Source organism: Ricinus communis, chromosome 5, assembly GCF_019578655.1.
Source record: "Ricinus communis isolate WT05 ecotype wild-type chromosome 5, ASM1957865v1, whole genome shotgun sequence".
In the NCBI taxonomy this organism is placed as follows: Eukaryota; Viridiplantae; Streptophyta; class Magnoliopsida; order Malpighiales; family Euphorbiaceae; genus Ricinus; species Ricinus communis.
In genome coordinates, this window is record NC_063260.1 from 12,429,107 (window position 1) to 12,441,459 (window position 12,353).

Consider the following 12,353-nt stretch of genomic DNA (forward strand, 5'->3'; position numbering starts at 1 on the left):
AAGAAATAGCATACCATCACCCACCCGTATCTATTTTATATTTATTATATCTTCCCATTCTAAGAATAAACTCTTTTATTTTCAAATCTCGATTAACAAAAAAAAAACCAAATTAATATATCTCGAGACTATGCCGTATTAGATTTTTTTTTTAAAATAATTAATTTCTCTTTTATTTTTTTAAAATATAATAATATAAAAAATCATATGTTGAATTGCAAATAATCAAGGCAGCCAATTTTGATATTTTAAAATTATTTTACGGTTTTGAAAATATGATTAGTCCGCGAAGTTAGGATATCACAGGAAAAACATACAAATCTTACATTAGATTTTTAAAAAAGAAAAATAAAAGATAGCTTATATTAATAGATTACATGTTGAATTTCCAGTAACTTAGGCAGTCATAGATTAAATAAGAATTTACCACTCTAAATGGCGCTCGCCAACTAAGACTTCAGAGCTGCCATTAATCCAGCAGCCTAAATATGACTACAGTTGTTATTCATTAAAAAAAAGAAAAGAAAGCTGATTTTATTATTATTATTATTTTATAAAAAGAAAACAAAATAAGTAAGGGCAAAAAACATGGAACACCAGATTTTATTTATACATCAAACGGGCTGAGACCAAACCAAAGCCATTTCTTTCTTCTCTTGCTTCAGATTTCTCTCTCAATCTCCAAAAACAGCCTTTCACTTTGTTTCTTGTCTTGAACAAAGAAATGGCAATCTCCCTACAGCTCTGCCGTCTCTCTCTCCGCACTGATCTCTTTTCTCGAGACAACAACTCGTCTCCTCTTCTTCGCCGTAAACCTTTCTCAATTCGATGCTCTGCTGCTGCTGCTTCCGACGATGAATCATCTTCTGCCTCTGTAGCTATGGACTCCGATTTTGATGCTAAGGTTTTTAGGCATAATTTGACGAGAAGCAAGAATTACAATCGCAGAGGCTTTGGTCATAAAGAAGAAACTCTTCAACTCATGAGCCAAGAATATACCAGTCAGTCCTTTTTCTTTCTTCTTTTCTTTTTTCTTGTTACTGGCTTATATTCAATTCTTTTGGATTATGACTCAACTGCTCTACTACTAGTCACTCCTTCTCTTTTATTTCTTGATTCGGTAATCTTTGTAAAGTTTTAACTTTTAAATCAGATTCTTTAGATTATTCTAGTCAATCTTTTTCTTCTTAATTATTTGTCGTTAAAATCTTGATTTTAGTTCTTGATAAAGTCTGATTCTTTTTTCCTTCTTCTTGTTATTGACTTATTTAGCTTATCAGTCAAGAATACACTAGTCTGTCTTTTTTCGTTTAGTTTCTGTTTTATAATATTGGTCTTATTTAGTAATCATGATAAACTTGAGTTCTTTTTCTTATTCCTGTTTGCTGGCTTATATGTGGAATTGTTTGTCTATTTTGAGGTTTCTTATTTTTCTTTTTTTTTTTGGTGCAGGTGATATTATTAAGACTTTGAAGGAGAATGGGAATGAGTATACTTGGGGAAATGTTACTGTTAAATTGGCTGAAGCTTATGGGTTTTGTTGGGGTGTTGAAAGGGCTGTTCAGATTGCTTATGAAGCTAGGAAACAATTTCCTGATGAGAAGATTTGGATTACTAATGAGATTATTCATAACCCTACTGTTAATAAGGTCTGTACACTCATATTCTGTTAACTTGCTTAATAATCTTCATCAGTTTCGGAATTTGGAATTATGATTTATAGTATAGCTAGTGATGGTTCCGATCCAGCTAGGCTGAGCTGGCGATCTGTGGGCACTATAAAGTACTAAGAATAAGGGTCAGAGGGGCCGATGGACCTTGCTTCCGATTGGCTCTTGATAGTGACAGTCCTAACTTGGATTTTGAATAATTGGATTTTGATAGGTTGGAAATCTAAAGTTCTTTGTGGAAACTGTTTTCATTATCTCTAATAATTTTGAGGCTACAGTTTTAAAAAAATAAAAAAAGAAGCCAATTTGGGAGCTAACTTTCCAGCAATGCTAATGTAACTCGGGATTTTTAAGATGTCAGGTATTAAGAGTTTTTGCTTTTTGTGATTTCGAGCAATATGATTTTTTTATTTCTTGATCCGGGTTTTTAAAGTTTATGAAGTTGGTTAAGATAGGTAGAGCTTCAAAAGATGTGTTGGTCTGCTATCCTTCTTCTTCAATCTAACTGTTTCTGAAAATGTTACATTAAATATGGCAGCGTTTGGAAGAGATGAATGTTGAAAATATTCCTCTTGAGGAAGGGAGGAAACAGTTTGAAGTTGTGAACAATGGCGATGTTGTGATTTTGCCTGCTTTTGGAGCTGCAGTGGATGAGATGTTGACTCTGAGCAACAAAAATGTACAAATTGTTGATACAACTTGCCCTTGGGTATCTAAGGTATCTTTACACTGACCATCAGCTGTTATAATGCCTTATTGTTTGTATAGCTCTTATGTTGGTACAAATATTGCTTTTGCAGCTTGGATGTGATTATGTTGCATAAGTGTTTATGTTGATGACATGTGTACTTTTAAATTATGAAGGTCTGGAATACTGTTGAGAAGCACAAGAAGGGAGATTATACTTCAATTATTCATGGTAAATATTCTCATGAGGAAACCATAGCTACTGCTTCTTTTGCTGGAACGTATATCATTGTCAAGAATATGAAGGAGGTATGTCTTAAAGGCTGAAGGTTCTCATTATCCTTTTCTCTTTTATTTATTCATTTCTCCAGTCAGCTTATTTGTTTTTATGGAGAGTTAAATAGGAAATGTTGCGGATGATTGCTGTTTTTTCATTCTAAGAAGTTTTCAATTTTTTCAGGCAATGTATGTATGTGATTACATTCTTGGTGGCCAACTTAATGGATCTAGCTCAACCAAAGAGGAGTTTCTTAAGGTAAAGTTTTTGATTTTCTCTCTTCTTTTTTTCCTATTAACTCAAAACTAAGCATTTGGCTCCATTGCAGAATTCATTAATAAATGTCGGCTTTGCTTGCAGAAATTTAAAAACGCAGTATCTAAGGGATTTGATCCAGATGTTGACCTGGTTAAGGTTGGTATCGCAAATCAAACAACAATGCTTAAGGGAGAAACAGAAGATATTGGTAAGTTTTAATTATGCTGTGCCATTTTATGTTGATTGTCATCTAATGGTAATTTGAAAATCTATGTTTGTTATGTTTAATTTTTATTTATTCCCTTATAGGTAAATTGGTGGAGAAGACCATGATGCAGAGATATGGTGTGGAAAATGTCAATGACCACTTTATTAGCTTCAACACCATTTGTGATGCTACTCAAGTAATTCTCTTCCCAAGTGTTACAGTTTTGCCCGTTCAGTTTTTCATCAGCTTCTCCTTAGGGTTAAGAATTTTTATTTTATTTTTTATTTTATAGAAAATCTAACATCATCACCTGGTTTCATGATTATTTTTAAATGTTACATGGTGCATTCATCTTCCTTTTATTGGGTGATCCTGTAAGGTGGCTGCCACACCATACATGTAGTGAACCTTTCTTAGAGAGGAAGGATAAAGAAAAAAGAAGTGGATTGTGAGTAGCAATTAGGATAGTCTCCTAAGCCAGAACAGCATGCGCTCCTAAGAAGCTTAATAGCAAATTAGCTAGAAGCATTTTTCATTTTTGCTAGACCGTAAAGAATATACTTTTGGTTCAGCTGCTTTTGCATTGTCTTGTAATGCAAGTTTTATTTATTTGGTATTTTGCAGGAACGACAAGACGCAATGTTTAATTTGGTGGAGGAGAAGCTGGATCTTATATTAGTAATTGGTGGGTGGAACTCAAGCAACACTTCACACCTCCAAGAAATTGCTGAGCTCCGTGGAATTCCTTCATACTGGATTGACAGTGAACAGAGGATTGGTCCAGGAAATAGAATAGCTTATAAGTTGAATGTAAGTGTGGATGCTTATACTTTGTTTCTTCCAACCAAGCTTTGATCTCTAATTGTTTCCTCATTTGCCCTTGTTTTAATCATTTGATAGCATGGGGAGTTGGTTGAGAAAGAAAACTTCCTACCAGAAGGTCCCATTACAATTGGTGTAACATCTGGTGCCTCTACTCCAGACAAGGTAAGCCATTTATTTTTGTTGTATTTCTAATTTCTTGATTTTTAGCCAACTGTGCTGCATCTATAGATAAGTGGCCCTCTTGTCCATTTGTTTCTGCTTAATATTTTCTGCCTGCATAACTATATACATACATTTTTAGTTTTGGAATTTCTTAATGTTGAATTTCTTGCATTGTGGTCATTGCAAGCTATGTAATACATTTGATCATGTTAAATATCAACCTTGTTAATTCTTGTTAACATTGTACATTAGCCTATGAATGTCCACAGACCAACTAATACTGTTTTGTGTCTGACTTGATTTTGATTAGGTTGTGGAAGATGCCCTAGTCAAGGTGTTCGACATCAAACGTGAGGAAGCCTTGCAACTGGCATAAATTTAGGTTGTGGTACAAAATCAACTGTGCCATTTTAGATATGTATAACTGAGTGTATCATGAACAAAAAAGGATCTGCAAGATTGTTACTATAGATATCAAATGTATTCAAATTCATAATGATGGCAATAGAGGAGGTGGTTTTAAGAGCTGCAACTGATGGTTTGTGCATTGGAATTTCTATCGAGACTCCATTGACCAGAAATTACTAGTCTACCCACAGATGTGACCTCATTCACTGGGATTCAGAATAAGAGAAAATTAGGAGTCATAGAAGGTCATGCTACCTTCTTTTTTTTTTTCTTAAAGAAACTCGTCTCTTGCCTTTTTTCTTTAAACCTGGCTACATTTTATCCCTTATTTCATGGCTTAGTTTGCTGTTGGTACGAGGTTACATAGGGTAGTGTGTTCATGTGCAAGTGAGAAGGGTAAACTGGTAATGGAGGAATAATATTTATTCTTCTCAACAGCAGTGTTCGGTTTGTAATGATGAATGAGGGGTGGCTGTTAACCTAAGCTTTTTATTAGATTAAACAACACTATAAAAGTATAAAATTCTCATTATTTTTATTACGCTGCTATCATTTCATCTGCTTAAGCTTATGATGGTGGTGGTGGTGGTGGTGGTGGTGGTGTTGAGGCTCACTTGTGATATCGTGCAAAGTACCATCCGTTGAGAATATCCACATTTGCAAGAACATTTCACTGCCTCCTAAGCCCACAGCAATATGCCTTTAGATAAATTGGAGGGGCAACTGACAATAGGTTGGTGTGGACCTGTGGGGATGTTGATCCGTGTCCTTCACAGGAAGAGCATTCTAGTCATTGTGACCTCTACAACTAAAGCATTGAGCTCAAACCTGGAACTGTAGTTTTATTACACATCAAATGAGGCAGTAACCATATCACAAAGCCTTGAAAATGAGCACTACCTGAGCAAGTAATAGCAAGTTGAGCCTTGAAAAATGCATCTTAAGAATTCCAACACCTGAGATTGTAATATGGGGCCCCAATAATACTATTTATATCTACACCACTGAGAATTCAGCATTGAGTATGTGCCTTCACTTAAGAGAGAATAGGAAACTTTGTCCCTTGCTAATAGTAATGTCTATATAGCTGTTAATGCATCTTAGTGATACTGGTAACTGATAATTAAGTAGCCCTGTAAAGCTTTTCTTTCACCAACGGGGATTGAGGGGCATGCTTTGGAAGGATAACGGTGGAATGTATTGTTCACCCATGTCTGTGCATTTCTACCATAGAGTACATAAAATAAATAAATATATAATGACGTCTCAGTTATATTTGCAAAGTAGGTATTTTAAATTCAGCAGCATAAAACAGTACAAGAAAGCGAACAAAGGAAAAAGAGCTGTAGCTCTGATAACCTCTTTTAATATATTCCCAAGTATAAGAATAAGCGTATATAAGCTGCACCTTCAAGTCTTTTTCCATAATGTATTTTGGCCTCTGAAGGACTTATTTAGACTTAGGAGAGCCACTCCCAGCTTGCGCTAAGTAATTAATTATGTTAATCTTGCTCTAACATGATTGAAGATCCTAGCAAAAGGCGGAATTAAATCATTATAAATGAACCATTGCCTCTTGCCAAAATGTTTGTTATGACATAATTTCTAATGTTGATTTCTCTAATATCTAAAATTGTTAAGAGTTGCCGAGATTTTCTTTTCTTTTTGCGTGAAAGTAAAAGAAATATAAATCTTGGTTAGCTATGGAAGTCATGTGAATTCTAGTTTTAATTCAAATAGTAGAGTTAGGTGAGAAACTAAGTATTTCTTTTGTGTATAAGAAAAGTTAAGTATGGCTTAGGCATGACGCTTTAAGTATAGGAATTTCCAGTTATGTTTTGTAGGTTATAAATGCCTCAAATCTATCAATAAAGAAATGTAATGTTCTAGTGTGGGAGTAAAAGAAGAAAGTTGGAAAAAGTTCTTGTAAGAAAACTTCACTTTGGTAACGAAGGAAAAGAGGGGAAATTTTCTGTTTTGTGCTAAGTTCATATTTGCTACAGTTTTTCGGTTTAAGTATGCATCAACCTGCTTGCAGCTGGAAGGTGTCAAATGAACTTGGATCCAGAAATCCTAAGGCAACAAAATTCTCAGTAATGGAAACTGTTTTTCCATAAACAACATTGGTCAACAGCATCAAAAGCTGAAGAGGCATCAAACTTGATTACTTCTTGGCAGCAATATTCATCCTCAACAGCATATCCAACCTGCGGTGCAAAGTAAGCAACTAAACTCTTCAATGATCATTTTTTTCTAATTCTCGATTTGTTTTCTTGACAATTGCAGGTGAAGTTGCTGCAGCTGGCAATCTCGTTGCCTTGATTAATATTTGCTTGTTGCTACAATTTAAGTCTTTCTGTCACTGCTTGTTACTACAACGTAAGACTTCCTATGTGTTTAAGTGCGTATGCTTGTTGTGAGCTTTAAATCATGATTATGTCAGCTTTGGATGATTTTCATGTTATCCCTTGCATTTCATGTGCTGTTGAATTGGGTGCTTGTAACTTGGAGCTACCATTGCAGATTACAGGAATTAATAATTTTTAAATTTGGATAACATTTCCGGAATGTCAATTTGTTACCAGATAATCATGCTAGTACTCACAAAAAATGAATCGTCATTCGTTATGTGCTCATTCATTGTCTAAATTTATATATGTAAAAATCTCAGTTATAGTTGCAAATTAGGATACTCATATTTAGGATCAGCAGCACTGAACAGTAAAGTATAAGTAAGTGAACAAAAAAATGTGGTAGCCCTTTTGGCTATAATAAAAATCTAATAAACTACAACCTGATATTGGTATTTATCAGGTTTGTTTCCACAATGTATTGATCACTCATCTATGTTGGCCTCTGATGGACTTTGTCGAGTTTTAGGAGAGCCACCCCAAGTTCTCATCCGCTCCTCAGATTGCACAGCCTGCATTAATAAATATTTCTGTTAATCCTGGTCTAAAATGATTGAAGATGCTCGCAAAAGAGGAAATAAAATCACTGTAAACTAATCATTGCCTGTTAGCAAATAGTTGGTATGTAATGGTTTCTACATTGATTTCTTTGATATTCATTATCCATTGTGATAACAAAGACTTACTTCTTTGTTCCAGTTGGTTCGGAGCATGATGAAAATTAGAATGACTATTTGAAGCACACAACCAGCCAACATTCCTGACCATATGCCCTTAACACCAAGCTTAAACTTGTAGCCAAGCACTGCGCCGATAGGAAGTCCCACGATGTAGTAACAGGCAATATTAATCAAGGCAACAGACAGTTGCCAACCAGCACCAACTGCTACACCTGCAAATATTAAGAAAAATTATTAGTTTATTAGGAAAAATGACTAATTGAAGTACTAATTTACATGTAATTACCATGGAGCACAGGTTGAATGCTGTTGAGGAAGATTGTTGCCGCCAAGAAGTAACCTAGCTTTGATGCCTCCTGCATGACTGCTGGTTTTCCAGTAAATACCTTTGGAAACTCATTCTTGGTTGCCAAAATCACAGCTGTGAATAGAACTCCAAGTATTGTGGATGTTAAAACAGTCACCATTACAGAGAATTTTGCTGCTTTAGGATTTCCGGCCCCAAGTTCATTTGAAACTCGCACACTGCAATTAGATTCGACATATGCATACTTTTAAATATTCTGACTGGGAAGACGAAAGTTTTGACGAGGACAGGACATGAGCTCCCTCAACTAGATAAAAAGGCCAAAACCAAAATGTTCCAAATTTCTAAGTTGGAGTAAAATCTGCTTTTGTGAGAATTTATTAGTACTTTCTATTCCATGACAGAAGCAACTGACCTTATTGCTGCATTGAAACCGAGAGCAATCATCAGAGTCCACAACTGCAGGTTCATGCTGCAACAAAGAAGAAACGTGAGATGAAGAATTTATGTAGAAACTGTATCTTATATTAAAGATTAGAACTCTTACCAAATGGAAATGGCATCAACTGCAATTTCTGGATTCTTCAACCATCCCACCATAAGAATCACAGCTGTAAAGTACCATAGCTCCAAGCTGTCATCACGAAGACAAGAAATTTGAGCGAAATCCAGAAAATGGATTTTGCAGAAATAGATTTTCAGAGTACTAACCATAACATTACAGCTGATGCAAGAGAGAGTTTTACAAAACCAGCTAATGACTTGAAAGCTGAACAGGAAAAACCAGTCCAGGCTTCAGGGAAAAATCCTGAAACCACATAAACTATCTGAGCCAAAACTATAACCAACCATGAAATATTCCCTGCAATAGCAGCTCCAAGTAGCCCATGGTCTAGCTTTGTCACAAGCAACCAATTCAACAGCACATGAAATGCTAAGGCTATGACAGAAATGATTGTCATAACCCATACTCTACTTTGCGCTTGGAGAAACTTCTGTATTGGGAAATTTATTGCAAAAGCAAACAACTGAGGTAGTACCCAGATTGAGTACTTTCCAGCAAGCTCTGAGATGTCTTTGTCTTGATGAAGGAGCTGTAGTAATGGCGAAGCGAAAATATAAAAAGGCGCTAAAAACAAAGCTGCGACCCCAGTAATGATCCATGATTTTTGCATATAGACTCCAAGCATGTTAAGTTGTCCAGCACCAACAGCTTGACCACATAGCGTTTCCAGGGCACTTCCCATCCCTAACTAATACAGAGAGGACCGCATAAGGATAGAATTGTCAGCTTAAGGTAATACAAATTTCAATACAATTTACATAAGCCATGAAAATCAAAATGTCTATGATGCTTGGCACCAGAATTACAGCCAAGTGTCAATAGTAGATTGTTTTTCACATATCAGCTATAAGAAGTTCAAAGACTGAGGTTATGAATTCGAACCAGACCGTAGCCTGAGTCTTTTTTTGAAAAAAAAAAAAAAGAAAAACAGAAAAAGAAGAGGCTACTAATTTCTTACCATGACCCCATATACAAAGCCTTCAATTACATTCTGAACAATTGAAACAGCAGCAAGCTCCACCTCTCCTAAATGGCCAACATATGCAGAAGTGACAAACCCAATAGAGAATTGAGTTACTGCTGTTATCATAGCAGGAGCTGCTATCTCCCACATCCTCTTTGATTCATCCCAGCTTCTTTTCACCATCTTTTCTTTTCTCATAGGCTCAGTTACCTGCATCTCTAATCCAAAATGCCTTTCTTGAATTGAAGAAGCTTTTTCCTCCATCATCCCTTTTGCCTTATATAATGTCACCTCTCATTCATCAATAACCATGAAAGGCCACTTTTTTCTCTTTTAAATGTGTTATACCTGTATCCTGTATGTATACATACAGATAGCTGAACAGTTAATTGTCAACACATATTTAATCATCCATATTAATGGAGAAAATTAGGTTTAAAGAAATAAAAAATCCAACTAAGATACAAGATCTGGCTTATTCAAAACACACATACATAAAAGAAAAAGAAAAAGATTTGGCTTACTTAAATAACATTCATATAATAATTCTTCAGCAATAAAAGTACCTGATTCTTTGTAGGTGTCTGCAAATCAGTTGAGCTTCTTTTAGGGGACTGCTCTTTTTCTGAATTACAAATAAGGGGAGAAGTAATTGGTTTAAGATCTTGCTTACATTGAGAGCAACAGATGCACTCTTAATGTTTAAAAGAAACTTTATTTGAAAGATTTCATGCTCTAAAAGTGGAGCTCATGCACGAGTAAACGGATACAGTAAGATTCAATTCAACTGAAAATAGGCTATTGTGGTATGACCATGCATGAGATTTTCTCGTAAGAGCATGGTTAAGTCCACTAATTACAATTAAGTATGACGAATTTTGATAAGAATTAAATCTTACATAATCTTACCATTGAAAACTATTTCTCCGTAATAATCAAACCAAAAACACGATAGAAAAATATATTCATGAGTTGAGGTTGAAGTTGGTGAAAATCGAAAAACATAAAGTCAAAGATTTAACAATTGAGAGAAGAAAGACAACAAAAACGTCTTTATTAAAATTAAAAGGAGAAAGAAAAGTAAATCCTTTCCTGCTACCAACTTTCTCTGTAATATTAAGGGGGAAACGTGGGCCTGTTCAATTTCGTCGGGACTAAAAGTATTTGCCAAACTAACTACTCTCGAAAATGATAACAAACTTATATATAATAAAAATATAAAAATTATAGTCTGGCCATTTATTCTTGACAATTATACTATAACTATTTTCTGCTGTACACTGCTCGTATCAAAAAAAAAATATATATATATATATAAACATTATAAAAGGAGATGTTCTGTTCACATATTTGAGTCAATTAGAGAGTGAAGATGGATGGCTATTGCAGTTGAGAATCTGTGTGTCGTTGCGTGCAGCGGCCAATTTTTGACCTACCAATGAATGGCTGTAATCCTACTGACCCATACGACTCATACAGAAAATTTCCAAAAGAAAACAGACGTAACTTATCAGACTTGATTTAATGTAACATATTAAAAAAACGGAAATGAGTTATTTGGGATTAAGTTGGTAATTATTGAAAGTGATATTGCTAGTAATTTCTTAAAGCAGCCATTTTTATCTTATGCAAAATGGAAAAGAAAAAAATGATGTAATTTATACTGTCGAGTCTGAGCACCTTAAAATGAAAAGAAGAAGAAGAAGAAGGCTGCACGTCACTAAATGATGTCCGTCCAGAAGAGCAAAAGTCAAATATTGCAAAGGGCCTTTCAACAACTTATATTATGTATTTTAGCTGGTAGGTCTGAGTTGAATTTCACATCATTAATTATTGATTATTTAAATGTATTTAAAAGAAATGATTTAAGTTTGTTGTTCAATGATTGTTTTTCTTCTTTTCTCTCTCTTTTTTGTGTGTTTCTCAGTTAACACATTCCACGTTGATAATATATATATATATATATATTTTGGACAGACACGTCGCTAATATATAGTAATAATAGAGGATTTGTTAATGCAATTGTTGGGCCCAAAACATGGAAGCAGCACCTTAAGAGCTTACTTTGATGGGCCCCCATACTGCTGCGTACTACCAGTGTAATGATATGCGGCCTCTATTTCTACTCTAGAGGTTGTATTATGTGAAAACAACATTTAAATTTTAATTGTTTAAAAACGGGCTTGAAATCCATAGTGATTGTAAAAGTTAAAGCCCAACCATTCGATCGGGTGATCGCTCCTATAAAATGATTCTTGTTTCCTGTTTCTTTCTAAGCTGAAGCCCCTAAACAGTTGGATTACGAACCTTTTGAACTCAGAATTTATGCTCATTATGAGAGCTGATTTCTTTATTTATTCACCTAAAGTCCTATGCATTTGATTTTTATATAATAATAATTGGTGATTTCTAGTGAGGGTACTTACAAAATTAGAAATACAGTTACTGGATGCAACGGTAGGAAATTTTATATATTCAATTATTGTTTCACCTTTGATATTTTCAGTTTGAGCCTTGTAAAAATGCTTCTTCATCCAGGTTAGCTCTACTTATAGTATAATCTTAGATTTTTTTGCAATTTAATTTCTTATGTCAATTATTTAATATGTTTATGTCAAAATAAAACTTCCAGGCTTTAAAATATGAACAAATTTTGATAATATATACTATTTTATAATTTTTTTTTAAATTATTTATCAGCTTTTAGTAATAACTTTTACATTACTCGAATTGCATAAGATTATAACTATGTAAATACTGAATAGTTAGTTTTTCTTTATATTAAATGTATAGGTGGCAATAAATTAAAAAATAACCTGTATACATATGAATGCTTTAAATTTTAATATTGATGATTGAAACATATTTAATTATTTAAAATTAATAAATATTGTAGCTATCGTTCATCACTTTGATATATAGAAATATATA

General features: G+C 34.2%; 2 protein-coding genes across 4 annotated transcripts; one reads left to right on the top strand and one right to left on the bottom strand.

Annotated features, from left to right (window-relative positions):
* Nucleotides 1–610: 610 nt before the first annotated feature.
* LOC8279543 (4-hydroxy-3-methylbut-2-enyl diphosphate reductase, chloroplastic) lies at nt 611–4,619 on the top strand. The gene is made up of 10 exons (XM_002519056.4): nt 611–1,001; nt 1,453–1,649; nt 2,209–2,388; nt 2,535–2,666; nt 2,818–2,892; nt 2,995–3,100; nt 3,202–3,296; nt 3,725–3,910; nt 4,001–4,087; nt 4,398–4,619. The coding sequence occupies exons 1-10, from the start codon at nt 725–727 to the stop codon at nt 4,461–4,463; spliced, it is 1,401 nt and encodes a 466-aa protein (XP_002519102.1). The 5' UTR covers nt 611–724; the 3' UTR covers nt 4,464–4,619.
* Nucleotides 4,620–7,169: 2,550 nt separating this feature from the next.
* On the bottom strand, nt 7,170–10,673 carry LOC8279541 (protein DETOXIFICATION 33). Of its 3 annotated transcripts, XM_048374005.1 has the most exons (9): nt 10,332–10,673; nt 9,989–10,047; nt 9,417–9,777; nt 8,605–9,146; nt 8,441–8,527; nt 8,309–8,365; nt 7,873–8,111; nt 7,593–7,798; nt 7,170–7,418 (listed from the first exon to the last, which is right to left on the bottom strand). In XM_048374005.1, the coding sequence occupies exons 3-9, from the start codon at nt 9,687–9,689 to the stop codon at nt 7,332–7,334; spliced, it is 1,491 nt and encodes a 496-aa protein (XP_048229962.1). In that variant the 5' UTR covers nt 9,690–9,777; nt 9,989–10,047; nt 10,332–10,673; the 3' UTR covers nt 7,170–7,331. The 3 variants fall into 3 exon arrangements, with proteins under 3 accessions (XP_048229962.1, XP_048229961.1, XP_015574571.1); XM_048374004.1 differs by lacking the exon at nt 10,332–10,673 and having other exon boundaries at nt 9,989–10,325; XM_015719085.3 differs by lacking the exons at nt 9,989–10,047; nt 10,332–10,673 and having other exon boundaries at nt 8,605–9,142; nt 9,417–9,558.
* Nucleotides 10,674–12,353: the final 1,680 nt, after the last annotated feature.

What these genes read in the sequence shown, in the direction of transcription:
- LOC8279543 (XM_002519056.4), top strand. Translation starts at nt 725, where the DNA reads ATGGCAATCTCCCTACAGCTCTGCCGTCTCTCTCTCCGCACTGATCTC. An exon ending in CTTGCCCTTGGGTATCTAAG is followed by an intron (nt 2,389 to 2,534) that starts GTATCTTTACAC and finishes TAAATTATGAAG; the next exon opens with GTCTGGAATACTGTTGAGAA. An exon ending in CCAAAGAGGAGTTTCTTAAG is followed by an intron (nt 2,893 to 2,994) that starts GTAAAGTTTTTG and finishes CTTTGCTTGCAG; the next exon opens with AAATTTAAAAACGCAGTATC.
- LOC8279541 (XM_048374005.1), bottom strand. Translation starts at nt 9,689, where the DNA reads ATGATGGAGGAAAAAGCTTCTTCAATTCAAGAAAGGCATTTTGGATTA. An exon ending in GCATCAGCTGTAATGTTATG is followed by an intron (nt 8,528 to 8,604) that starts GTTAGTACTCTG and finishes TCGTGATGACAG; the next exon opens with CTTGGAGCTATGGTACTTTA. An exon ending in GAACCAACTGGAACAAAGAA is followed by an intron (nt 7,419 to 7,592) that starts GTAAGTCTTTGT and finishes TTATTAATGCAG; the next exon opens with GCTGTGCAATCTGAGGAGCG.